The sequence below is a fragment of the Ricinus communis genome, chromosome 9 (genome assembly GCF_019578655.1).
Source record: "Ricinus communis isolate WT05 ecotype wild-type chromosome 9, ASM1957865v1, whole genome shotgun sequence".
Classification (NCBI taxonomy): Eukaryota; Viridiplantae; Streptophyta; class Magnoliopsida; order Malpighiales; family Euphorbiaceae; genus Ricinus; species Ricinus communis.
In genome coordinates, this window is record NC_063264.1 from 3,747,958 (window position 1) to 3,775,141 (window position 27,184).

General features: G+C 33.1%; 5 protein-coding genes across 7 annotated transcripts; 3 read left to right on the forward strand and 2 right to left on the reverse strand.

Moving 5' to 3' along the window:
• The first annotated feature begins 4,998 nt into the window (after positions 1 to 4,998).
• Positions 4,999 to 6,630, forward strand: LOC8280189 (CBL-interacting serine/threonine-protein kinase 7). The gene has a single exon (XM_002516987.4). The coding sequence runs from the start codon at positions 5,080 to 5,082 to the stop codon at positions 6,370 to 6,372; it is 1,293 nt and encodes a 430-aa protein (XP_002517033.1). The 5' UTR covers positions 4,999 to 5,079; the 3' UTR covers positions 6,373 to 6,630.
• Positions 6,631 to 6,889: 259 nt separating this feature from the next.
• On the reverse strand, positions 6,890 to 10,184 carry LOC8280188 (pentatricopeptide repeat-containing protein At3g23020). The gene has a single exon (XM_002516986.4). The coding sequence runs from the start codon at positions 9,620 to 9,622 to the stop codon at positions 6,995 to 6,997; it is 2,628 nt and encodes an 875-aa protein (XP_002517032.2). The 5' UTR covers positions 9,623 to 10,184; the 3' UTR covers positions 6,890 to 6,994.
• Positions 10,185 to 10,364: 180 nt separating this feature from the next.
• On the reverse strand, positions 10,365 to 17,972 carry LOC8280187 (acylamino-acid-releasing enzyme). 3 transcript variants are annotated; one of them, XR_001535078.3, is made up of 19 exons: positions 17,809 to 17,972; positions 17,229 to 17,407; positions 16,652 to 16,961; positions 16,183 to 16,407; positions 15,870 to 16,085; positions 15,668 to 15,742; positions 14,714 to 14,846; positions 14,422 to 14,573; positions 14,249 to 14,331; positions 14,036 to 14,157; positions 13,854 to 13,932; positions 12,983 to 13,160; positions 12,665 to 12,725; positions 11,983 to 12,105; positions 11,679 to 11,876; positions 11,142 to 11,262; positions 10,971 to 11,039; positions 10,719 to 10,795; positions 10,365 to 10,619 (listed from the first exon to the last, which is right to left on the reverse strand). XR_001535078.3 is itself a non-coding variant. In XM_002516985.4 (18 exons), exons 1-18 carry the CDS (start codon positions 17,955 to 17,957, stop codon positions 10,556 to 10,558), a joined length of 2,490 nt encoding a protein of 829 aa, XP_002517031.2. In that variant the 5' UTR covers positions 17,958 to 17,972; the 3' UTR covers positions 10,365 to 10,555. The 3 variants fall into 3 exon arrangements, 2 of the variants coding, with proteins under 2 accessions (XP_002517031.2, XP_015573526.2); XM_002516985.4 differs by lacking the exon at positions 11,142 to 11,262 and having other exon boundaries at positions 17,229 to 17,404; XM_015718040.3 differs by lacking the exon at positions 11,142 to 11,262.
• Positions 17,973 to 18,844: 872 nt separating this feature from the next.
• On the forward strand, positions 18,845 to 20,218 carry LOC8280186 (photosynthetic NDH subunit of subcomplex B 5, chloroplastic). Its single transcript, XM_002516984.4, has 5 exons — positions 18,845 to 19,118; positions 19,241 to 19,301; positions 19,534 to 19,596; positions 19,715 to 19,773; positions 19,905 to 20,218. Exons 1-5 carry the CDS (start codon positions 18,894 to 18,896, stop codon positions 20,139 to 20,141), a joined length of 645 nt encoding a protein of 214 aa, XP_002517030.1. The 5' UTR covers positions 18,845 to 18,893; the 3' UTR covers positions 20,142 to 20,218.
• Positions 20,219 to 22,602: 2,384 nt separating this feature from the next.
• Positions 22,603 to 26,237, forward strand: LOC8280185 (serine/threonine receptor-like kinase NFP). Its single transcript, XM_002516983.4, has 2 exons — positions 22,603 to 24,292; positions 25,419 to 26,237. Exons 1-2 carry the CDS (start codon positions 23,177 to 23,179, stop codon positions 26,148 to 26,150), a joined length of 1,848 nt encoding a protein of 615 aa, XP_002517029.2. The 5' UTR covers positions 22,603 to 23,176; the 3' UTR covers positions 26,151 to 26,237.
• Positions 26,238 to 27,184: the final 947 nt, after the last annotated feature.

Here is a 27,184-nt window from a genome sequence, read left to right on the forward strand (position 1 = left end):
GAAACCCTTTTAATTTTCTAAGTTATTAAGATCATTGCGTTTTCTTTGATTTATTTTCAGAAAATAAACGATACATAATTACCTTTAAGTAAAGTACAAGTAAATGAGATCTATTTTAAACTTTGCATTAGAATATTTTATACTAACAGTCCAATGAAACCATTAGGTGGGATGAGAAATGCTATTATATATGTATGTTGAAGCCCTCTTTATCTCATATCTTAAAATTGAAACATATAAAATGAATTATTTGCTAAGAGAAAATATCATATAACTTCAATAAATCTGTCAAAACATACCAAGATCCAGTCTAATTATTTCAATTTGGTAGGTGTATAAGTATAATTACACACACAATTCTTCTAGGTTAACCAAGAAGACAGTAGAAATATAATGATGAAATATTTACATCATACGAACTTGTATAAATTATGACATATATACAATGAAATCCAGTATGTGTATATGACTTAATTATATATATTCTGTATTTTTTTTTCTTCTAATTCATAAAATCATTAAATACCATAATCTGAATACTATAATTAGATCTGATCAAACATTTGAATCAGGCTGAAAATTGCTAATATATATATAATCGACCGGAATAGTAACCGTGAATTAACCTATTCATAAACGATCTGATTAAGTGGTCGAATATTCGAGACTAGTTGGAATCTGGCCATTTAGGGAGGTCTAGAATTACTAATTTACGCACTGACTTTAAAGTAAAGTTGGAGGACGATTTGACATGAATTAAAGAATATTATTATTATTACTGAGTTAGTGGCTAGCTAGAATGCCCCCCTCCACACACACACACACACACACACACAAAGAAAAAGAAATATTAATAATAATGATAATGTGTCTTAATGGAAGAGTCAATGAGTCCATTAATAATGGAGAAGGTGACAATAAATATGTCAAATAAAGCATATAGTATTAGTATTACTTTGTTTCTGCCTCCTTTAACCTTGAGATTCATTAAAAAAAATAAAAGAAAAAATTGTTTTAAACATAATTGTAAGGAAAGTGATATGGGTTCTTCATTGATATCCATGGCAGGAGAATTTGAATTTTCGTTACCAAAAAGAAATTATAAGAGCCGTTCACGATTAAGGCATCAAGTGATACTTTTTACCTAATTAATTGCTTAAACCTACAATTATTTCGTGCAATCACTTTTATTAGAGTTTCTTTCTTTATTCATTAATAAAATTAATTTTATACCATTTCGCTTGTAACTTCAAAACACTGTAATTTATTTTATTTTTACATATAAATCTCGTTAACTAAAGTGGCTTTTTATTAAGATTAATAAGATCGTATATTTCTGACTATTACCTAATTAATTGCTTAAACCTACAATTATTTCGTGCAATCACTTTTATTAGAGTTTCTTTTTTTATTTATTAATAAAATTAACTTTATATCACTTCGCTTGTAACTTCAAAACACTGTATTTTATTTTATTTTTACATATAAATCTCGTTAACTAAAGTGGCTTTTTATTAAGATTAATAAGATCGTATATTTCTGACTGAGGACAAGTCTTGGTACAACTAGCAATTAAAAGAAATTTATTTTTTAATGAAACTATATTTCTTTTTATTATTTATATATCACGGTTTTAAAGTGTGAAAATAATTTCATTTTTTATAAAAAAAAAACCCTGATGTGGGCCCTCTCCTTCTATTCTATTATTAAAAGAAATGTAAAATAAGTGAGAGTTTTTTTTATTATTATTTAATTTTAATAATATAGTCTAAGGTTGTAATACAATAAAACAAAAGAAATACAAAAGAATATTTAACCGGCTGTTGGCATAGTGGGTCAAAACAAGAAGCGGACGAATCAGCCATTTTTAAGATTAAATAAACAAAGAAAAAAATATTAAACAATTCTATATACTCACATAATGTAATGCAACTATACTGCACGTATCATTAATAAGATCATGCTTAATATTTTATTTTCAAAAATTTAATAATCTTCCATTTTTGGTTCCCAAAAATATGAGCAAGGTGACCAAGTTGTATGACGTGGCAAAATACCATCCGTCCAACTCAGCAGCAAGTGATGCAAACATCCAGCGAATTGCATGACAAAAGAATGCGACCTCGTAGCTCACGCCACCATCCGAAACTCCCTTCATGGACTAGACCGAACCATTGGCTCAGGAGCTCTCCCTCCGTCGCTTAGTGGCTGTTTTCCTGATTACCTAAAATACCTCTCCAGTCAATTTGTTGTTGTTTTTATTTTTCTTTTGGTATAATTCCTGTCCAGTTTTGACAAGGTTTCTTGTAAAACTTGGAAACAAATGCCATAGAGCTGCCGTGGCCCGTGAAAGGTTTCTTGTAAAACTTGGAAGTGGGTGGGTGGCAGTCGCAGTGAGTGGCTGATCTGATGATGCATGGCGGTGGTGCCAAGTTGCATAGAAAAGTAAAGTAATTCCTGTGAATTGGAACTGGGTGGAGTGTTGTTCCTGTACGATGACGCCCTTTATGTCATAAGTTCGACTTCCAAAGACGATGAGCCTTACAAGATATATTTTGTTATAAAGAATGGGCCTTCTTTGCTTCCATTCTGCACCTAATTGATGCACAATTTTATGACGAAATTTGAAAAACCAACTTTGATATGGAATGTGATATCCAAATCAATTTGTTTACATTTCGATAATGGGAAAATAGGACATAAAATTTATCATAATGACTAAATATATATTTTTATTTTTCAACCGGTTTTGCTTTAAAAAAAAATTAAAAATTGAAATATTTTGAAAAATAATAATAATATCATTTATTAAAACTGACGTATGGTAATTTTAAGAATTCAATGTGTTGAATTATTCATACTTATAAACTTGATATCCTTATTACTTTTAACTACAAAATAAATTATTTCTTAAAATTAATATAACAAAATTTTTAATTCTAAAATTGTTATGTATTAAAAAAAGATTTGGTGTATGTCTCTATTTATACTTTAAATTTATAGATATTTGACATATATTTATTAGTTTTAACTAAAGGAGTATGTCTGGATTATCCATCATCAAAATGTAAAACATTAATAAATATATATCATTTTCTTATTAATTATGGTGGATACATCAAATTTAAATAAGAAATTTTTTAATAAATATACTGGTGTAAAAAGCTATGTGCATCAATGGTTTCATTCGCTGTAAATTTTTTGTATAATTTAAACACTGTATACAAACAATTTTGGCATATATTATGTTAATTGATAATCTAACAAATGGTATAAAATTTGTTAATTATGAAAGAAGTTATCATTACCAATTTGCACAGAGCTGATAAGCTCCAACCCAAAAAAAATAAAATAAATAAATAAAGAAAAAAATGCAACTATCAAATAAAAATCTATTGAGATTGATGTTTTGCCACTTAAAGTGATGGGCAGATAGGTTTCTTGATACAATTGGATGCTTTTGCATATTCCAGTTACATTGACACACACATTTAGCATAATAATTAAGTTTATATAAAGTAGGACTTGACTGGAACACAGTTAAAAGGGAAGAACTATATGAATGCTTATAATATTATTATTAGGGAAGATGCATATTTATATTTTCAAATTTTAGTTATTTAATTATTTTTAATATATATATTTTATTTAATATATTTATATGTATTGTATATAAATATATATTTATCTTATTATTATTTTTTAAACTTGTTATATCATGTGTGCAACTTGGTTTCTTAAATTGAAAATGATAATTTTGTTTATTCATTATTATTATTAATTTTGTATTTTAGTCATTACTAATGATTAATTAAACAAAACCTTTGGCACCATAGTCATTAAAGAATGAGGACCGTTGATTATCAAAGTGGCTGTAGCTTTCAGGATATCTTTTTAATTAAAAATGCATCAACTCAAGTGTGCTTAATTTGCTCCTGCCTATACATTGATGTCGGAGAGAAAATGATTTGACAATTAAATTTTTTTGATATATGGTTTCTATATAAAATACGATCCTTTATTATTATTATTATTACATTATTCTCATTGGTCACTACTGCCTTTTGTGCCCTCATGACTGTCGTCCACAATGAATATTCGAGACATTTAAAAAAAAAAGAAAAAAAAAAGTTTCTTTTTCTTTTACTATTTAATTTGAAAAAGAAGATGAGAAATATAGAAAAGAAATGTTGCTAGGAAAATATCTTCTGAAACTTGATTGTGTTTACGCCAATCCTTTTTCTTTTCCATGTGTCGATGATATGTACTTCTACCAATATTAAGTTATGTGCACAAAATGATTGAGAAATTTCTAAGGAATTAGTGTCGGTGATGAAGGTTCAATTGGATTGTAACTTTTCTATTGTGAACAATATCAGAATATGATCGAGAAACAGTGCTGTCATATGCTGTATCACATCTTAACCTATCAAATATATTCACAGTATTTCAGAATAGTAACAGCAGAAATTAAAATTTGTTGGAATATTAAGTTCTGTGATAGTGGCCATGTCAAACCTGAGCAGCAAAAACAAGTATTTTATAATCGGAAAGGCCAACTTAAGAATTTGATTAATTGATAGAATAGTTTATAATTTGAGACGGAGTAAGAAAGAATGGAATTATGTGTTTAGATGGAAAGATGCATCATTTGGTAAAATATGTTTTTAAATTATGGGTCGTTTAATAAAAAAGGATTAGGGATTAGAACTCCAACACATGCATGCTTGTAACCAAACTCACAGTTAGAGAATGGTGAGTTGTAATAGGATTGGGTCTGAATTAGAAATGAATTTGGTCAATAAAACAATCCAGCCGGTAACTAAAACCTTAAAAGATTTTAACGTGTAATTACAGCTATTTTCCTCCCTTGATTCCCTCAACTTCTCATGTACCAAAAAATCACAACCCCAAGGACATTTTCGTCATCACATTAATAATACACTCCGCCTGACCAACCCCTTCTTTATATATTAAACCACAATCCCCCCTCCCACTCCACCCTCCTCCCGTGCAGCGGCCCTCTCCCTCCTCCATTTCACCCCCCCCCACCGCCACAGCCGCCGCCATACGGCTACCATGGAACCACCACCACGGGGTCCACCACTTTCAAGAACCACCTCCAACACCCTCCCTACCACGCTCCTGAACAAATATGAACTCGGTAAGTTATTAGGCCGCGGCAGTTTCGCTAAAGTTTATGCGGCTCGTTCTTTAGCTGATAATAATAAACTTGTGGCAATAAAGATAATCGATAAAACACGAACCATAGACGCCGCTATGGAGCCGAGGATTATTTGTGAGATCTCCGCTATGCGTAGACTGCAACACCATCCTAATATCTTGAAGATCCATGAAGTTATGGCTACCAAGACCAAAATCTACCTTGTCATGGAACTTGCATTAGGCGGTGAGTTGTTTTCTAAGGTCTTTCAACGCGGTAAGCTCAGTGAATCTAAGGCTAGACGTTACTTTCAACAACTCGTGTCTGCTTTGCATTTTTGTCACCAAAATGGCGTTGCTCATCGCGATGTCAAGCCTCAGAATCTGCTTCTTGATGCTAATGGTAATCTTAAAGTGTCGGATTTTGGGCTCTCAGCTTTGGCTGAGGCCCAGAATGATGGTAGTACTGTTCTTCAAACGGCTTGTGGTACACCGGCTTTCACGGCCCCAGAGGTTATGGCAAGACGGGGATATGACGGAGCTCAATCGGATGCTTGGTCTTGTGGGGTGATATTGTTCTTTTTATTATCTGCTCAATTGCCGTTTGATGATACTAATCTTGCAGTTATGTATAAAAAGATTCATAAAAGAGACTACCAAATGCCTTCCGCTTCAAAATCAGCTAAATCGATTATTATGCAGCTTCTCGATCCGAATCCGAGTACAAGGATGAGCATAGAACAACTAATGAAACATTCTTGGTTCTTGAAGAATTATGAATTACCAACTCAAAATAGTATGTTTGAGTTAGAACAAACAAAATGTTGTAAATTTGATACTTCTACTGTTACTGCATTTGATATCATATCTTTGTCTTCTGGATTGGATTTATCGGGGCTTTTTGAGGCTACAAATAGAAGAGAGAAGAGATTTACCTCGATGGAGAAAGTGGAGAGAATTATGGAGAGAGTGAGAGAGGTTGGTGGGAGATTGGGATATAGAATTGAAGAAGGGAAAAGTGGGGCAATTGGGCTGGGGAAAGGAAGGGTGGCTTTGATGTTTGAGGCGTTGGAAATAGCAGAGCAATTGATGGTGGTGGAAGTGAAGGTGGTTGAGGGTGGTGGTGTGGAGTTTGAGGAGGTTCAGTGGGTGGAGTTGAAAGATGGGCTTCAAGATGTGGTGCTTAATTGGCATAATGATGCTATGTGAAAGAGAAGGATCTATGATCTGGTGGTGATCTTTGGTTGCTCTTGGTGGTGGTGGTGGGGGGGTTGGGTCGATGGAACATGGATGGAATACACTGGCTGATCTATGATCTATGTACATGGGAAAATTCTTTAGTTTCAATCTAGATTTTAATTTAGTGCTTAGTTTGTGTTAGGATGGATCATATGATCCCTGTGGCTTTTAATTATGTAAATGTAGTCTTAATCTTAGTTGGATTGAGATTTTGATTTTTGCTTGTGATCTTTGATTTGCAATGACATAAAATCACTAGATCTGTATACAGTACTGCAGAAGTATGTTTCTAAACACTCTGCAAGTCTGTGTTTGACATCCATTATTGGTGTCATCCTGTCCAACTACAATCTAAAATTGTAATCTTTCTGTTGATAGACGCGCAATTTGGTGGTACGATGGGGCGTCAGAAATTTTCTGTACAAAACAGAGACCTACACCATATGATTTTTGTTTCATTCTCCAGTAAAATCGGAACTGCTAGGCATTGCAGCACAATGGAAAGATTTCATAAAGACTGAAATTGATTGGTCAAGGAAATTATAGTACAAAATAATACAGATTCGCTCACACTTTTTTACACATTAATTGGTCATGTTAATCTCACATCGTCATCGTCCTCATCCACTTCAACTACAGCAGAGAGAGCCGCTAGCCATGTCTGCAAGCCACTGTGACGATCCTTCTTGGTAGTTGCTTCCAGCTTGCCAACCGCCTGCTTTGATATTCCACATTTCACTAAAACAATTCCAAGGGACTTGAAGGTGCAATCATCAGGTTGTATGCCAGCTCCTACCATTTCCTTGAAAGTTCCTACCGCCTCTTTAAATCTGCCATCCAATGCGTACAGCCCAAGCACATTATTGTAGCTCAACAAATAAGTTAAAAGTCCCAGTTCTCTCATCTGTTTTGCAATTTGAATGGCTTGTTCAAACCAACCAAGTCTTTTATACATGCATAACATCATTGCATAAGTAAACTCATTTGCATCCCCTTTCCTCTTCATGCTCTCAAAAATCTCTTCTGCTGGTTTGACCATAGATTGTTCACTGTATAGATCTATCATACAATTTGAAGAATATGTTTCAGGACCCACATCCGATGACTGAAGCAGTTTGTAGGTTTCTTGTGCTTCTCTTAAGTATCCAACTTTGGTATAGAGCTTGATCAAGGAGTTGTATATGACTGTATTTCCAGGCAAGCCTGCTCCTTTCATTGCATCAATGTAACTGATAGCTTCTTTAACACATCCACTGTCAGCAAAAGCATTTATCAACACGCCATAAACTATAATATCTGGCTTCACATCAAAGCCAACCATCTCCTTATATACCTCCTCTGCCATTTCCAGTTTACCTAATTTTACAAAGCTTGAGATCACAGCACAATATTGGACGCAATCGCTAACCAGTCCTGCTTCTTGCATCTTCTTCAGATAGTGTTTTGCTTTGTCAGGTAAGTCTGCACTAGCCAAAATTTGTACGAGGGAACTATAGCTACATTTATCTGGAACTACACCATGACTCTCCATGCTATCAAATAAGTCACACGCTTTCTCGTAATTCTTTCCAAAACCATATGCTTTAATCATCACATTGAACTCAAGGACAGTAAGTTTGTTCTGCTCCAAGCGGCATGCAAAAACTCTTGCAGCTTCCTTTACATGCCCACGCTCCCCATATGCATCCATGTTGGCAGAATAGCACTCAGAACTCATATTTCCTGCAAGATGAAACCTCCAGAACCATAACCATGACTTCTCAAGCATCCCAGCTTCTATGTACATTCTAGTCAAAGCTGATTGTGTATACTCGTCAATCTCTATACCCTTTTCATCCATCTCTGACACCAAATTTTCTGCATCATTGACCATATGCCTTATTGAGAAAGCATACAGGAGGGTGCGATAACTCACAAGGTCTGGCTGTAACTGATCCTTCTTCATCCTTTTAAAGTAGCTAGCTGCCATGTTTATATCATTGTGCTTAGCATGAATGAAAATAAGAATGTTATATGTCCTTGTATCAGGTGGGCATCGAAGTTCCTCCATCTTCTGCATAAGCAAGGCCACTTCTTCAAGCTGGCCTTGATTACCACAAATGTGAATCATTGTGTTGAAAGTCACTGTTGTTGGCAATATCCTTTTCCGAAGCATCTCTGCAAAAATGTCAGATGCTTCTTTAATTTGTCCAGCCTTCCCATACGTGTCTATCATCGTATTGTATGTGTGTGAGCTTAAAGAAACATCCATTTGCCTTTCATTCTCCACTCTAACACTTGCTTTCCCGGTTACCTTATGCCTCAAAGCCTCGCGCAATGACCACTTCTTAAAAAACTCCTCAGCTTTTTGAAACTCTCCTGCCTTCTTATACATTTGTACGACTATCCCCATCGTTACTTCATCAGGTTCCATCCCTTGTTTATTCATCTTCTCAAGCCAATCAAGTGCCTTTTCCCTAAGACCACCTTTGCTATAAACATCAATCAATGTACCATATGTAGAATTGATAGGCGAAATCCGTTTAAAACTCATTTCATTACACAAACATTCAAGGTATCTCCATTGCTTTGCTTTGCCAAGAATCCGAATCATAATATTGTAATGAATCACATTCAATTCATAACAACCCCTGCTTTTAAACCACTCAAAAATCTCCATAGCTCTTTCCCAACTACATTGCTCCTTCAAGATTATGCTCCTTTCTTTATTACTGAGTGTATCCTCCCATGGTTTCAATGCCTCATCCAAATTCTTAATCGTTTCCAAAGCCTCCAAAATTGATGGAATAGAACCACCATAGTTCACCCATTTCGTCGAACACTTGGTGCGCACTTTGTCGACCGAATCATTACCGTTTATCCTATGAAATTTAACACCCAAACTCTTGTTGTTCATGGTTTTATAATTATTCCTTCCCATTTTTCTCTGTTGCCTATCTGGGTTCTGCTCCAAAGCCTGTTTCCCGAACCCATTTTTATGAGCAGAGTCATTAGCTTTATCACGACTCTGTTTGTGAATTACACCGAACTTCTTCACAGTTCCATTAGATGTTTCAAGAAGCCTTTTTTCTCTCAGTTTTTTAACGGGTTCAATGTTTTCTAGTGGAGATACTGATATTCCTGTATTTGTGGAAACTGAAACTCCTACATTTGGTAATGTTCTAGTGGAGTTCAGTGTTAGGAAGTGATTGGTATCTAACTGGAAATTATTCATATACATGTTTTTGGATGAATGGTTATGCGCATTTAACAAATTGTTGAAACGAGGTTTTGAGATTTTACTACAGCTTCACAAAATGATATTTGGGGTTCACAGCAGCCGTTTCAAACTTTGTCTACTCTTAGAACTCTTTGGGACAAAGGAACTGTCGGATGTGTAGAAGTGTAGAACGGAAATTGTCGGATGTGTAAAACAGAGTTAAACTTTGTGTCGTTTGTACTAACTTTTATTTCTCAATCCGGTTCTATTATAAGGAGATGAACCGGGGGCCGGGCTAGAATTGCGGCTCAATACATGTGACTATGAGCATGTGTTCATTTGCCCCGAGTATAGGTCTATCGTACATGTTTGCATTCTAACATCAATAAAACAATTAATAATGTTGCCATCTACTTTTTCTAAAGCAAAAAATCTATCCATTGTTTGGGTTTCCTTAAGTTCTTAATTACTCTGATATAAAAAAAAAAAATGAATTTCAATTAATATTAGTGAATGGTGAAAAAACTCAAACTTGAAAATTCGCATAAAATAAATATATCAAATAAATTAATTACCAGCTTGAAAATGTAAAATCAAATCCCAAACACTCTTTGAAAAGAAAATAGGAACTAGAATGAATCATTCAAAAGAAAGAAAAGGCTATGGTTTAGAATCAGAGATGTCGCTCATAAACTAAATTTATAGTTATTATAAGGATATATAAACTCTTTATATAAATTTCCTTTTCTAATCTTGCCTACAATAACTGGAAATTACAAATCACTTGTTATTAATCTCAACCGTGATCATGTTCCATAGAATATGGGCGTAAGTAACAAACTTGATCAGGATAAAGGTAAGAAAATAGTTTACAAACATATTTGATCCTCAAGATCTTTCTCATGATTAATAATTTTTTTGACTCTCCAAGCATGGCCCAGTCTGAATTGTGGCTCATTTGCAGTATTTCTTGAACCACACCCCAATATTAAGGAAGCTCTCAAAATCGGATTGCGGCCTGCAGAAAAGGAACCATGAATCAATTCGTGAGAAAATGTAAACCTTAGAGCTTGGCGGTTATGCTATTGACTGAGAAGCATGCAAGGCGTAGATTTACCTCTCAATTCCATGAACATCATCAGGAAACAAGAGGATTTTGACCTCTACTCCTTTCTCTTTCAATGCCCGTGCATACTGCATATTTTAAACCATCAGACACATTAATACCATCATATTATGGGAATATTGCATCTAGAAAATTCTCACTGGTCCATGTTTGTCATTTGCATTGCAGTTGTTATTAAATAGGACCATGAAAACTAAAATAAGTTGTCAACCATGGATCATGTTAAAAGGGTAAGTATCTTACTTGCAAGCCATTAGACATTGGAACACGAAGATCCTGCGCACCTATGAGAAAGATTGTTGGTGCTTTGACCTGCAGAGACCAACAGATTAATAAACATCAACAGCAAATGTATTTTTGGAAGTACGAACACTTAGTCCCACAATTTAACAGATAAGATTGTCCGAAGCATACAAGTATCATTCTTCAAAAGAAAACAAGGTGCATATTTTAGGGTTCGGGTTCCTTTCCTCTCGGCCTTTGTTACAGCTACTTCAGTTTCACATACGGCAAACACCCAAACGATACATGTTAACTACAAAAGAAATTAGTTTCTCAAAACCGAGAAATGCCAAATACTTTATCCCTAAACATGTTCTGCTCCAAATCATATACCAAAAGCACAGCTTTCCTATCCTTGTGGCATAGTCCTTGGCACAAACTTCTTGTGCCATTGACAAGAATCCGTAAACATAATTGCCCACTAGAATAACTGCCTGCAAGTAGACCCTGCATATGCATCATTCTGAATCTAGCTATAAAAACCTAAGTTGTGCACTAGCATCAGAATCATGCTTGCAGAACTCATTTTTGTAGTTGGAAAAGAAGTCTTACCTGTTAGTTAAACTTTTTTGCAATTACTTTATTTGGATCACACCATTGTGTACTACCTTTCTCTTAATGTTTTATGAGAATCAGCTGCTACATATTATAATACATAGTTTAGGGTACCTTTGAGATGTGTGATATAGGGGACTTGCTATGAAAGAGAGCCAGGTCATCTGCTGAAGGTGCTTCCGTAAATTTACTTTTCCCCCCAGTCCCATAAGCTTCCACATAGCACCAATCAGGGATGTCTGTTGTACCAACCATTGATGCTAGGTTACATACAGGATTTCTCGCAGCTGCCGCAACAAACTTATGAGGCGACTGCAGAAAGTTGCAAAAAGAAAAAAAACTTTTAACATCAAGTTTACTAATCAAAATTGACTGCCATTAGGACGCATAAGAATTGTTATGTTGGAAACTAGTTCACCTGGCCAATTAAGTGCGTTGTGAGAAAGCCACCATGGGAACCACCAAGAACAGCAATGCTAGAGGGGCTAGCAATACCCGTATCAATAACATGATCTATAGCTGTAAGCACATCATTGACATCCTGTGGATGGTAAGCTAAGAGGTTAGTGTTTACATGAAAACCCAAACCTCAAACTCGGCAACACTTGAACATAATATAGATTTTACTAGATAAAAGATGGAAACCAATGAGGGGAAAAAAAAGAGAGTCACAAAATGCAGATTCTGTATCCTATAAATATAAGATTAAGAGCAATTGAAAAGATAAATTAGAAAAGAATAAAACAGAAAAGCCATGTCTATTTCCACAACTAACATGAATAGGGGCACAAACCCTTGTATATGTAGAAGCTAAGTAGACTAAGAAACCTTTATGTAAATCTCCTAGAAACAGAAAATGGAAATGTATCATCTAAGGAAAATAGGCAAGAATAATTGCAATTTGTAATGTGGAAAATTAATTTGAGGAATTATAGGCTCTAGAAGTGGAGAATCTAATAAATTAATGCGACTTTATATGTTTATTTTAAGGGTTTTCTGGATCACTCAATCTTTGCATATGTTATAAACAGAGGCCTAGTAATTATAGTCAAAGAAATGGGCAAGCCAAGAAAAATAATGAGAGAAGAAAAGGATAAAACCTGGGACCCCACTTTCCCTGGAAGAGATTGCAATGCTTCTTCACCAAATCCTATGGAACCTCTGAGATCAATGATAATGTTAGAGAACTCCTAAATAAAGATCAATGCTCAACCATGTGTCAGTGATATGAGTTCATGTATAAACCTGTGATATTTTAAGCATGATAAGGTGAGAATAAACAATGCCAGAATAAAATTCTTTTGTGGAGCAACACATTCACAATTCATTATAATGGGCAGAACAGCCTCTGGTGGAGTATACATTCTACTTAAAAAATAATTGAGTACAAAAAGGAGAAGTGCAAAGCTTTTTCTAACCTGTAATTTACGATCAACAAGCTATAACCTAGTGAAGAGAGAAATGCCAAAGACTTTGAGAAACTTGACGATGAAACAGAATGCGGGCCTCCATGAAGCATTACTATTAGTGGGTCAGAAGCACCATTCTTCTTAGAATAGGAAGACACAATTATAGCTTCAAACGGTTTGCTAGCACCTGAAGAGAGTATATACAAGCCTCCAAATCAATTTAATGAACAGAACAGTGGAATCATGACTGCAGCTCCATAAAATGTATAATTAAATTTCCCTTTATCAAACCTGTTGATCAAATTTTATACTGGATAGAACCAAGTTTAGGAAAATGCTAGCATCTCAATTATTCTAAGATCTTTCTGAATACATGATATATATTTCAAAATGTGAAGGTTAATATCCAATTTTTTGTTGCACAACGCAATTACAGATTTAAGTATCTTTCTTTCCTTTAAATAGTTCATGGATTGTATGAAATTTAGTACTTTTCCGTGAAACAATGTTTAGAGCTAAATTAGAACTAGTGAATAAGATACATACTACAAATCTACTTGAGCATCTTTGTTTCTTACAAAAGAACTCCTAAATGTTCCACTCTGCATGCCAGTAAAAGTAAAAAAGAGTAAATCAATGGAAAAGTGTACACCAAGCAAAATCTTTCTTTCTTCTTCTTGAGAGGGTTTTACCAAACAATTTGACTTTCCCAACAACTGTTGTGATTACCAAATAGCACATGCATCCTAGATACTAACATCATAATGACACATATTATCATCTGTTTTGTGAAATAGATATTACATTGTTATTGGGAAAATCATAAATGCTAGTCTCGTGCCAATTAATTTAGATACAAAACGCATATCGTATACAATACTTTTTGTTGGGCAACCAGAAACATCCTTGACTGGAATCTTCAATATATCAAAGTGACGAGATGAGAGCAAGGATCTAACCTGCATCAAGAAGCTCTATCTGTGAAACAATAAGCATTTTAAAGCATCATATCGATATGAGAAGCAAAAAATAGAATATCCTATAAATATCAATAATATATACCTCCTCAGAACATCTGAATATTGGGCTTGATGCATCTAACCAATTCCATGTGGCATTTTCAGTTGTTTTCGAAACAAGAGACCCATACCTGATCCCAGGCATGTCTACTGGACTGCTGGATACTGGCATAAGAAATAAAAGTAAAATATTTTCTTCCAATTTTTATCACTTTAAAAGGAAACATTACTGGTAAAGATCAGCATTTAGTTTTACCAGCAATAATGTTGTCCCCGTCCAGAGCAAGAACATTCCATGAAAATTTCGAGTCTATAGGACTAATGCGCTTTACATCCCCACTGTAATTGGTTACATATCGCAAATCAATCATGGACAAAGATATTAGAAGATTTTGCACATGGGAAAATTAAGTCATGCTTAGAATTTACCTTAACACATTGATAGAAAGTAAAACTTCGCAGCTGTGCCATACTGAAGATAAAATCATAGTACATCCATCAGAAAGCCATGGATTACTAAGAAACCCTGAACAATAAAGCCCAGGGAAACAACCATCCTCTGCACACTGCACAACAGGAACCTGCAGGATTATAGAAGAAAACTCTTAGTTAGTATCTTTCTCATCTATAAACAAATACTTCATTGCACAAAAAGTATATCTTTTCTTTACGTACTTAAGAATTGGCCTTTGGACTAAAAGAAAACAAATGAAGATCTCACCACATCAACAATTTTTGGGAGTGAGCTTCCATTAACTGGCCAATCAATTCTGTGAAGTGAACCTGTTCCCATATGAGCCCCAGAATCTACAGAACTTTTTGCAGACAAAAACACAAGGAGTCTTCCAACTGGGCTGGATATGAAAATTACAGATGCACAAAATAAATATCAACCAGCTTATGTCATAGGAAATGAATCAGTCTCTGAATATGCTTGAACATTTTCCAGTAAAAATCACATAGAGATTTTAATATAGAATGGATTTAAGTAGCAAAACATATGCATAATAAAAGCAATAAGCTGGAAAGGAGATGTTAAACTATAAATGTAAAACACTCTAGTTATAAAGCTTCTTAGGCATCTCAATTAACTGGGGGTTATAAAATGGTTAGAAAGGATATTGAGAAAATATTAATCAGCTACTGCAGATTTCACATGATTTTTTGCAAACACTCCTACAATTTTAGAGTTGATGAAACAGATTTAAAATAATTTCTCAACAAATAAAAATTTCAAAATAACCAAAGGACTGCACGTATTTGCTTTCTGTAACAAGCAAAAAAATGATTTTAAAACTGAAATACAAATTATGCATATGCGCCTTGCCTAAAAGAGTAAATTTAGGAGAAATTTGCGATCTATGAAATCAAAGCAGAAATCTGATAAAAATCCATTACTTAAATTCAGCAGGAGAAGAGAAAGAGAGGAATAAGTGCAGTACAATAATACTAAAAATCATTTTTACTCATCTCAAAGTAGAAAGAGAACCTGACCTCTCAGACAACAAATTGCAATTTCTATTCTAGGCTAGAAGTGCAGGAAAAAATCAATCTTCCTAGAGAAAATATGTTTGTATACCTGAAATTTTACAACACTTGGAAAAATTCTCTATAGGAGATTAAAAGAATAATTTTACAGAATATGTGAAGCCCTGAAACCAAGCATCTGGCTTACCTAAACAATGGAAGGAAGGCACTGCTTATACTTTGAGTTAGGTTAAGCGCAGGTGAACCTTCAATAGGATTATCTCTGAAAGATAAGAAAACCAAAAAAACACATAACGATTACAAAACTCAACCTCCAAACGAGAAATTCAGAATTATAAAATAAAATGAACTCTACAAGAAACAAAAAAAAAATACAAGAAGAAACCTACTTGAGTTCAAACTCGGACTCTGATCTATAAACTGGTGCCTGAACTGCATACAATGCACAGGGCCTATTGTAGCAGTATTTTATGCCAAGCTTTCTTGGATCTGCAGACCAACCTACAAAAACTAAACACTGATACGAGTCTTTGGTTGATGGAGCCCAAACAACTTGTCCAACGCTCAGGGACTTTGCAATTCCTTTAACAGGTTTTACCTCTCCACTATCGCGAGATAAAGACAAATTCAGGTTTGGACATTCAAAGAAAAACAATCTACCTTATCATATTACTAAAGACAAAAAGAACAAAGTTGTGAAACCTGCTAGTGCTAATGACAAAGAGCGCAGACTGCCTTTTCCCTGCATATGTCTCTCCCCAACCTTCCTCCCATTCCCCTTGACCTTTCCAGCTGTTATAGTCCTTATCTTTGTTAGCTTCACCTGTTTTGTAGCCTAGACCACTGAACACAGGTTTCGGAGGAGATGGTTCTTCAGCAACAAAAGCAACGAGAGTTTCATCAGAGTTCCAAGATATTCCTTCGAACCTATACATTAGCAAAGTATTCAACAATTTCAAAGCTCTATCTCAAAAACAAATCGATGAAAATACCAACCAAGATATAGTACTAAAACCAGTGCTAATACTAGAGTCTCACTTTCAGCAGATGACCACTTCTACAACTAAAAGACATGTATGTGTGGAGAAAGATTTATACCAGCCTGGCTATAAATACTAAACTAAATGGATCTACTGACAATCAAAAGAATTAGATTGGCATATTTACTCACCATCCATCAGTATATACTGAACCATGAACGGATTGGGGGACGTGGAATTCCTTTTCCATCTGACCCTGGCTCCAGATTTCAAAATGAGTGGGAGATTCATTTTCAGGATTCCTAATCACAAGAAGCTTGGAACCTGATGGTGATGGAACCATTGTAGATACACCTGTCATCTCAATGGGAAATGGGGCCCACTGAAAATTTACAGAACCACTAACTTGTTTGGAAATGCTAGCGGATAGCATGAATTTCCTCCTTTTATTAACCAAAAGATTCGCCTGGCTAATTGAGAAGATCGCCTGGGAGCACATATCTGCACCAAATGTTTCATTTGCAAATGATTATTGACAAAGCTCAACTCTTTTTTGGAAAGTCTACAAATGCGAAAAATCAGATTTTAATGAACTCTATTTAGTCAATACTCATGTTGGAAAAAAACCATAGTTGCTGAATTCAATTCTTTCAACTTTTATATACGAAGCATTATGAAGCCAAAACTTGACATGAATTACATTCTTGCACATGATGTATTCCAAATAATGCCTATAATGCATAGTTACAGAGACACATCAAGTCATACCGGTGTTAGAGTTAAAAGTCCATGCCTTGTCAATTCTGGAAATACTAGTGAACTCTTGAAGCAACTTAGACTGAGAAGCATACTCTTCCTCAGTACTTGCATCTATTCCCAGTGGGGACTCCCTTGATGAAACAGCTTTTGAAGCATCCATTGCTTTAATGGTAAAAAATCTTTTACTACTATGCATAAAAAACAAAAGGTAAAATAAAAATAAGTTAATAGAATAAAATAATAATAATAATAAGCTCGCTCTCCCTCTCCCTCTCCCTCTCAATCTCTACAAAATTTAGCAGAGAAAAGAAATAGCAGATAATATGCTAAAAAGCACATCTAATTATTAAAAACTAATAAATATACAAAATTCAATTGATATAAGAACAAACACTTCCTTTGCATTCCTTACATTTTTCATCAAAAAAAAAAAAAAAAGAAAAGAGAGAGAGAGAGATTAAAACAAAAGTCTAAAACGAAGAAGAGAAATCAATTAATTAGTTAATAAACAGAAACAGAAATAGCAGTAATAATAATAATAGGGTAATGAAGGAAGAAGAAACGGAATGTATATATGATGATAACTTACTGAGAGAAAGGCAACGGAGGTGGGAGTCTAACAGGAGAAATGAGAGTGGAAATAGAAGTAGGATATAAAGGAGAAATAATAAGAGAATTGGCGAATAAACCCCAATTACTGGCCCTGCTGCTTACTCTATAGTACGTGCTTGCTGCCATTTGGAGATTCCCCTCCCCAATAACTACAAAAATACTTTCTATTGTTTTACTATTATTATTATGTCATTTTCCTTTTACCTAATCCTTTTATTATTACTATTATTATTTCATTTCCTTTCGTCCTTTTACTCTATTTCTTTTTTAATTCGAGCACCAACTGTAACCACCAATTAGGAGGCTTAAACCGAATAATTAAATTGAACTGAATTAAGAATTTCAACACACACATATATATAATATTATTAATTAGTGATCTATTTGCGCATTGCCCTAATTGTTACCATTATTTTAATTCTAAATATATTTTTTAAAACTGTGATTTTTTAATTCAAAAAATTTATGTGGGAGGATTTGATTAATAATAATCAAACTAATATTTTAAAATTATTCTTACTAAAATTTTTAATATCTTTTAAGAGTACTTTTTTATAAGACAAAGTAACTGAGTTTCTTTTACAGAATCAAAATAGGAAAGTGATAATCACAAATTTAAAATAACTTACCTATAATTTATAAGTTAGTAAAATAAAATAAAAGTTACTAAAATAGCTAAACTAATATTAGAAAATAAATACATTTTATATATTTTATGTTTTTATAACATTATCCTTTTACAGTTAGAAGAATTACGAAGAATCTTTTTTGTGATTGTAAAAAGTTATATGGAAAGTAGAAAATAATTGAAAATTAATAGCCCCTTTCTTAAGAGTTAAAATATGAAAAGGAATTAAAATTTTGATGAGACTAAATAACCCCCAAAATAAACTGCCACGTTTTCTGAAAGAGTTTTCACGTACACGTGGCGCAAAAATATCAAGCTTTCACGCGGATCATTCTACAGACGACAGTAGCTTAAACATTTGATAGCAAAGGAAAATAAAAGGCGGGCATTAAAACGGTCATCTGAAAGGAAAGATAAGGCAAAAAAAGAGAAAGATGGCAATTAGTTCTTCACTCTCAGTTCTGCTGTCAAATCCAGTACCCAAAATCAGCTCTTATAAATCTGAAATGAAAGAAAGTGGTTTAAACAAGAAAACCCTCAAGAGATTGAGTAGTAAAAAGCGTATATCAACGAGACTGAATGCAGCCGGATTGTCTGAGATAGAGCCTGATCTTAATGAGGACCCTGTCGATCGTTGGGCCACCCCCAGTATTGATCCTGTATGTTTCATTTCATTTTTCTAGATCAAGCATATGCTTGTTTCAGAGTTTTGGTTAATTAATAGCATTAATAAAGTTATTATTAATGCTTTAATTAATTGCTGTTATGTTCCTGAATTCAGGATGATTTTAAGTATGGGGAGTACGACGGTCATCATACCTATTTCGAAGGAGAGGAAAAGAGTAGGTTTTTTGTTTTATTTATTTTCATTCATCAGATTATTTGTTATGATTTCTTTTTTTCTATGATTTTCTTTATCTTTTGAGCTAATTAATTGGGTATTATTAGTATTAAAAGTAATTGTTCAGGAAATAACCCAAATTGAGTAATTTAATAGGAACTTGTATCTGTGGGTATTAGCTTGCATTCGCTCCAGAGCATAAATTAATAACTTCTGTTGAATTTATTATTCAGGAACATTTTGGGAATTAATTGCAGCAGACTATGAAGCAGTAGAGCCGCCAACAGGTTTTCAGGGTATATAAAAACTGTCACAATTCACACGTCTTTCTTTCTTTTTCAACAATATAGTTACCTGGATTACAAGGTGATAAATGTTTCAGGATTGATTTGTAATAAAATAGTAATCTTGCAGGAATTATTTCGTGGCTCTTCCTTCCAGCAGTTGCAGCCGGGATGTACTTCAATGCGCCGGTAAGTTTAATTTTCTGGTTGAGATATTAACTTTAAGAGCTGATTAGTACACGCTGACAACCACAAAGGGGAAAATTGGATTTGCTATATCATGATTAAGAGAGTTACTCGTTGAAATGGTGGGTTTTCAGGGGGAGTATATTTTCATTGGAGCAGGAGTGTTCGCATTTATATTTTGCGTAATAGAGATGGATAAGCCAGACAAGCCTCACAACTTTGAACCTCAGATTTATACAATGGAGAGGGGAGCTCGTGACAAGCTTATAAGTGACTATAACTCAATGAGCATATGGGATTTCAATGAGAAGTATGGCGATCTCTGGGACTTCACCATTAAAAAGGATGCAGATGATATAATGAAGAGATAATTGTAGAAATTATGACTTTGTTCAGGGGTATACATATAATATATACTATAGTGATCAACTATGGTTTTTCTTTGCAATTCTCACTTTTTCTACCTCATGCCCGATTCACATACAAGGCAAGCGGAAAGAGCGTTATAAATTGAAGATTGAAATGGGAATATCAAGCAAAGGCATGTTGGAAAAAGTAGCAAGGCGCAGAACTATGTCGGTTAGTATGATAATAATGGGATCATATTTTTTATTAATTAGTTCCATTTCAAGATTCCACTATTTAGATTAAGCATAAAATCTGTGTATTGATAAGAGTATTGTTATAATAAAAAAAAAACTGTAATTCATCATTAATTTTAATGGTGGATTAGAGGTGAAAATAAGAGCATTAAAAAAGACTGATTTTAAAGAATGATAAATTTGACCAAATTCATGAATTTGGACTTCTATATTGGCTTGTCAAACTATATATCTGTGAATCCAAACATGCCTTAAAAAAGAAAAAGAAAATAGCAATCGTTTTGGACTTAGTGGCCTAGTGGGTGTAAAATTGTCAAAACTTTCATAATACATGGGTAGAATATCTTCAATACTGAGGATATTAATCTTTTGTATTGATTAAAGACCAGAAAGTTGTTGGTTTTTAGTTTTTTTTTTCCTAATTTAAATGATCTCTGGCTATACAGAGATCCTTTTGATGCGCTAAAGATTTTTAAAGTATTTAAATGATCCTTTGGACTGCCTTGCTACATTGTTCGCAATTCCATATTGCTAATTTCCAATGGTGCTTTCACTTTTCACTTCCATCTTCCAAGATTTGCTCCACGAATATCCATGAAGTCGGACCCATATTTATTTATTTATTTGAGACAAATAGGAAGGGTTAAAGTAAAAATGTGAAACAGATTTAGGGGCTAATATTAATTTTTTTTAAGAAAAATTGGAAAATATATCAAACTATAGAGGTAGCGTTTTCAATTTTAACTTTAGGGGGGCCACGGTCCACACCCTTGCACAACGAGTGAGTAATCACTGCCTAAATTTCATGACTTTCTTGCGTTTGCAATTTGCATAGAGAAGGTTGTTTCCCACCTATATGGCAATAATAATAATAGACCCAGCCAAAACCCGGTTCTAATCACGAATCTGATTGGAACCAAATTCGTTAAATTTGGAATTAGTCTTGATTAATGGTTGCAACCATGTTTGGAATCTCTCTTCCTATATAGTTTTGGTTCATCCATCTATATATATATATATATATATATATATATATATATATATATATATATATATATATATATTAATTTTTAAAATTTTAAATTTTTTGATACTTATGTTTAATTTTTAAAACGTAAAACTTTTATCTAGACATATGTAATATTTTTAACATATAGGATTCAAACTCATGTGTAATTTTATAGTTTTTTTATTAATTTAGTGATTAATAAGTTATATTTATAATTAAATACCGACTCGATACTAAAAAATAACATATCTATTATCTTTTAATATTATATAACTAATAAATGATTTTCAAATCATATAATAATAGTAATTATATTCTAAAAATAGCATATTAATTATATTTTAATATTATATTAACTAATAAATAATATCCTAATCAGGATAATGATACTAATTTTATCTTAGAAAACTATATTATTTATATTTGAATATTATATTAATTAATAAATTAATTTTTTAATTAGATAATAATTCTAATTATAGAGAATAACATTTTAAATTATATTTCTAATAATAAATTAATTTTTTAATTACATAATAAAATTTTAATTCTAAAAATAATAATATCAATTATAGTACTAAGTTATATAATACTAAAATTAATTAAAATAATTTTTATATTATTGTATTAATAAAATTTTAAAATTTTAAAAATTAAAAATATTTAAAATTAGTTTATTTGCTATTATCTGTTAAAATATTAAAAAATAATATTAAATATTAAATTTTTTATTAAATTGTATCTATCAATTTAATTTTATAATCAAAATAATAATAGTGGTCGTGCAATGCACGAGTAAATTACTAGTTTATCTGAGATTTTCACCTTAAAAAGAACTAAGAATATTTAGTTTAGTAAATATTAGATTTTTAAGCTAATGAAGTTAAATTTATGTTTTAATTTTATCCACTTATATAAGAAAATATTGGTTGTATATAAAACTAGTAAGTTTTAATTGAGTTGATCTGGTTAATAATGTCTCATATAATATTAAATATTAAGTTTTTAATCATGATCTACCAAGAACAAGAAAACTAATTAAATCAAATCATAAATATTAATTTTCATAAAACATATAGATATTATAACAAATGTTATGAAAATACATATTAAACAAATAAAAAAGTGTAATGTATTCAAATATATATAACCAAACATAAACCGGTAATTCAAGGAGTTGCAATTGGCAGTTTGATAGGAGCAGTAGGATAGAGTACAAGTGGGAAAGTGGCCTCTTAACTCCACCCCTTAGAAAAGTCTCCTTCCGTGACTTATCAGCTTACTTTACCTCTAAGCCATGGCTTTCTGGATCCATATCTGTGCAAGAAGTCTTTGCTGATCTCAGGATCGGAAACTGACCAGTAAATTTTCCAGTAGGACACATCACATAGCATTATTACTACTTTCTTTCTCACAAATTCAAGGTCATGCAAATCATCCAATTTCTGCCACATGGATTTTATCTTTGACCATTTTACGGCAAAGACTCATAGTCATATCACATCCCTTCTTTCAATCTATGTTTTTACCATTCTGGCAGATATATATATATAAAGAAATATTACGTGTTTATCATTGATTAGTAGTCTGGAATCTGATGACGGACTTAAGCATCGCCTAGAGGAGAAATTCCTATACAAAGAAAGTCAATTATGTTGACTGGAAAAGGAACATTAGTTCTTGACAGAGGAGTCTCGACTTTCAAGTTTCACAACCTGCCTCCATAAATATAAAACAGCATCTTTATTCTACGAGGAAGTGACAAACAGAACCACCGTCCACCAGGCTGCCAAAAATGAGAGCCAAAACCAGTTTAATTCTTTCTTTTCTCTTCATTTTTTATCTTAATCATGTTCTAAACCATTTACGAGCACAACCAAGCACTGATGGGATCACTTGCACAGTGAACCAGACCAGCAATCCATGCCAAACCTATGCTTTTTACAGAGCTATGGCACCTAACTTCCTTGACCTGGCTTCCGTAGGTGATCTTTTCTCTGTTAGCCGTCTCATGATATCAGAGCCGAGCAACATCTCTTCTCCATCTTCACCACTAATCCCAAATCAATCTCTCTTCGTTCCCATATCGTGTTCCTGCAGAGCTATTAATTCTACAACTAACCTCTCCTATGCAAATCTTTCATATACTATCAAGAAAGACGACACCTTTTACTTGGTATCTACTACTCAATTCCAAAATCTTACCACTTACCAAGCTGTTCAGGTTGTGAATCCTACTCTTGTTCCTACCTTACTTGAGATTGGCCAAGAAGTAATCTTTCCTGTATTTTGTAAGTGTCCTAATCAAACCCAGTTGCAGAATCAGGTGAATTTTATGATATCTTATGTGTTTCAACCTTCTGATAACTTATCATTAGTTGCTTCAAGTTTTGGAACAAACACACAGTCCATTGTAGATGTTAATGGAAACAACATACAGCCTTTTGACACTATATTCGTTCCAGTCAATAGACTTCCACAACTGTCACAACCTGTAGTTGTTCCTTCTGTGCCTACTGAGAAGAAAGAGAGGAAAGGATTGATAACAGGATTGGCTGTTGGGCTTGGAGTTTGTGGGTTTTTGTTGATCTTGATAATTGGGAGTTGGGTATTTAGAGAGGGTAAATTGAATAGGAAAAAGAGCGAGGAGGATGAGGACAAGAAGAGGTTGCGATTTTACAAAGGAGAGAAAGGCTTGACAGAAATGGAAACAAAGTTGATAGCAGATGTTTCAGATTGCTTGGATAAGTATAGGGTATTTAAGATTGATGAATTGAAAGAAGCTACTGATGGGTTCAATGAGAATTTCTTGATTCAAGGGTCTGTGTATAAAGGGTCCATTAATGGACAAGATTATGCCATCAAGAAGATGAAATGGAATGCCTATGAGGAGCTTAAGATCTTACAGAAGGTAATTTCCCATTTCACAATCACTTTCTCTTTGATTCTTATTATAGGATTAAGGCACCGAAAACTCAAATATTACTGCTTAAATAGCATTAATGGTAATTAGGATCATAAGATCATTTCTTGTGGAAACTGGTTAACAGAACCCTGATTGTAGGACAGCAGGAGGATATAACTATGAATACAAGCATAGAGATGAAAAAAACTGAAACATCTAGTAGACAAGGACACCAGTATATGGCTTCCATTAAAATATGAAATTGTTTATTTTTGTTAGCTCAAAAAATTTGTTGGTTAGGTAAAGTGACCTGTCTATTTTGTTGGTTTTTTTGAAGTTTTAAATTGTAGGATTAAAGTATGGTTATCCGGTCCAAAGCTTTTTAGTCATAACTATAAAATAGCTCAGGTTTCAAATAATTGAGAAGGAAATGACCTTATGTACTATGTCAGCTGGCCCCAGTTCTTTGGAGTGTACTATTTTGGGTTACTGACCATCACCAAATGCAACATGATATTCAATAGCTTTCTGTTTCTACCATTAAAAATGAAATTGTTCAATTATTGTTCATGGTGCTTGAAGGTAGAATGCTGTTCCTTTGCAAAGTAGAATGAAAATATTAGACTCTGGTTTTGGTGTTTGTATAACATTTGGAGGCATCTTTTGATACTATTTTGGAAAATATGGCAAAATAGCTCTGAAGTTAAATACTACATAATATAATAATGGTGATTTCTTTATCATTTATTTTTGCTTTGAAATTAAATACTATGTGTAATATATTAATAATGATGTCTTTTCTTCACCTACATTTGTTCTGGAGCTATTTCTTTTTGCTCATTTGATTGGACTATATCATGTGCCTAGTTCTTTGGTTTGGAATCTTATTTAGTTTATCGTTTTAAGATTGGTTATCTTTCCCAATTCCTTAGAATCTCTTAGAGATTGGACTAAGCTAAATCAGAATGATCCAATTAGTAATTTGCCAAAAATCCAATTGCTTCACAAATCATTTTTAATGTGCCTTCTCAACCTTCAATTTCAATCTTGATTCTTAAGTTTAGCCTTTAATGTTTTTCCTGGAAAATAGTTATTATTGCATGACATTCATACTACTTTTTGTCTTTTGAAGGTAAACCACGGCAATTTAGTGAAGCTAGAAGGGTTCTGTATAGATTCTGAGGATGGGAGTTGCTATCTAATATATGAGTATATAGAAAATGGCTCTCTCCATTCATGGCTACACATCAACAAGAATGAAAAGCTAAACTGGAAGACAAGGTTACGGATCGCCATTGACGTAGCCAATGGTCTCCAATACATTCATGAACACACTAGACCAAGGGTTGTGCACAAAGACATCAAAAGCAGCAACATTCTCTTGGATTCAACAATGAGAGCAAAAATTGCTAACTTTGGGCTAGCAAAATCAGGCTGCAATGCCATAACAATGCACATTGTTGGTACTCAAGGCTACATTGCTCCTGAATATCTAACTGATGGTGTGGTGTCGACGAGGATGGATGTTTTTTCTTTTGGCGTAGTTTTGCTTGAGCTCATATCCGGTAAAGAAGCCATCGACGAAGAGGGTAGGGTTCTGTGGGCAAAAGTTAGTGGAAATTGGGATGGAAATGAAGAGAAGAAGGTGAAGAGATTGAAAGGGTTTATGGATGAGAGTCTTTTGCGTGAATCATGCTCAATGGAGAGCATAATTCATGTAATGAACGTTGCAGTTGCTTGTCTGCACAAAGATCCTGCAAAGAGGTCTAGTATGGTTGATATTGTGTATGATTTGTGCAAGAGTGATTTGTTCTTTGACATTTCTGAAGATGGATTGTCTGATTCTCAGATCGTGGCAAGATAAATACATTCGAGTGTATGGTACTTGATGCAATATATGTAATGATTATAACGTTTATGTGTAATATAAATGATAAAAATCTTCAGTAAATTTTTTTTCATTTATTACAAACTAGGAAATGAATACTCTAATTTAAAGTCTCACTAAAGTTGACATATAAGCTTATTTAACGAGTTAAATTTATAAATATTTTTATAAAAATATTTTAAATTTTGATATAATGATATATTGGTAAAATACTGTTTTAAGTGTGTTTTAATGCAGTTGTATATTTAATACTCGAATGTGATATTTTAATTAAGCAGATAATTACTATCTCACCTATACTCTTTTGATTTTATTTTTTTTAATGCACTTTTCATGGGTCTTTATTTTTTTTATTTATTATTTAGGATGACCTCATAATTTTCGACTCCCGAGTAATAAATATCAAGCTCACCCAATTTATTCAATTTATGACATGTGAATGGGTCAACTATGGTGGATGGAAAATTGCCTCATCCAATTCTCAAGACCATAAGAAGGCTGCTTTATATGTTTCCACACAAGGACCCAAAAAGCCTTTGTCATGCTACCTTAATTTTGATTTTTGTTCGAGGCCCCAGAAAACCATTTCCATAAATAGAACCCAATAGCAAAGCCCAAAAGTTTTATTTTTCAGGTCACGGTATAAAGGAGTTGAACAAGAATAATGCACCACTTTTTTTAAAGAAAAAAAAAATTTATTTTTATGCTTTTTTCAATTTCCTACGACACTATTTTTTAAAATTTTCTGCTTTCTTTTTTCATTACTTTTTGTCAGAAAAAGATATACTACGAGTATACCTATAATGATATAATTTTAACTTATATTATTATGAAATGAGTGAAACGACATAGGTTGATCATTTTAATTTTTATATTTTAAAATTTTATTAAAAGAGATACTATAAATATACCTAAAAATACCAAAAGTGATCAAATGAAGTAAATTTATCATTTTTATCTTTTAAATTTTTTATTTTTTATTTTTTAAAATTTTATTAGAAAAAAACACT

Bases quoted from the DNA above. Each gene is read 5' to 3' on its own strand.
- LOC8280189 (XM_002516987.4), top strand. From the start codon at position 5,080: ATGGAACCACCACCACGGGGTCCACCACTTTCAAGAACCACCTCCAAC.
- LOC8280187 (XM_015718040.3), bottom strand. From the start codon at position 17,957: ATGGCAGCAAGCACGTACTATAGAGTAAGCAGCAGGGCCAGTAATTGG. The intron at 16,408-16,651 runs GTGAGTAAATAT...GCTAATGTATAG, and splicing joins TCAGTATATACTGATGGATG to GTTCGAAGGAATATCTTGGA. The intron at 13,933-14,035 runs GTATATATTATT...TTCTTGATGCAG, and splicing joins TATTCAGATGTTCTGAGGAG to GTTAGATCCTTGCTCTCATC.
- LOC8280188 (XM_002516986.4), bottom strand. From the start codon at position 9,622: ATGTATATGAATAATTTCCAGTTAGATACCAATCACTTCCTAACACTG.
- LOC8280185 (XM_002516983.4), top strand. From the start codon at position 23,177: ATGAGAGCCAAAACCAGTTTAATTCTTTCTTTTCTCTTCATTTTTTAT. The intron at 24,293-25,418 runs GTAATTTCCCAT...TGTCTTTTGAAG, and splicing joins AGCTTAAGATCTTACAGAAG to GTAAACCACGGCAATTTAGT.
- LOC8280186 (XM_002516984.4), top strand. From the start codon at position 18,894: ATGGCAATTAGTTCTTCACTCTCAGTTCTGCTGTCAAATCCAGTACCC. The intron at 19,302-19,533 runs GTAGGTTTTTTG...TTTATTATTCAG, and splicing joins TTTCGAAGGAGAGGAAAAGA to GAACATTTTGGGAATTAATT. The intron at 19,597-19,714 runs GTATATAAAAAC...GTAATCTTGCAG, and splicing joins GCCGCCAACAGGTTTTCAGG to GAATTATTTCGTGGCTCTTC.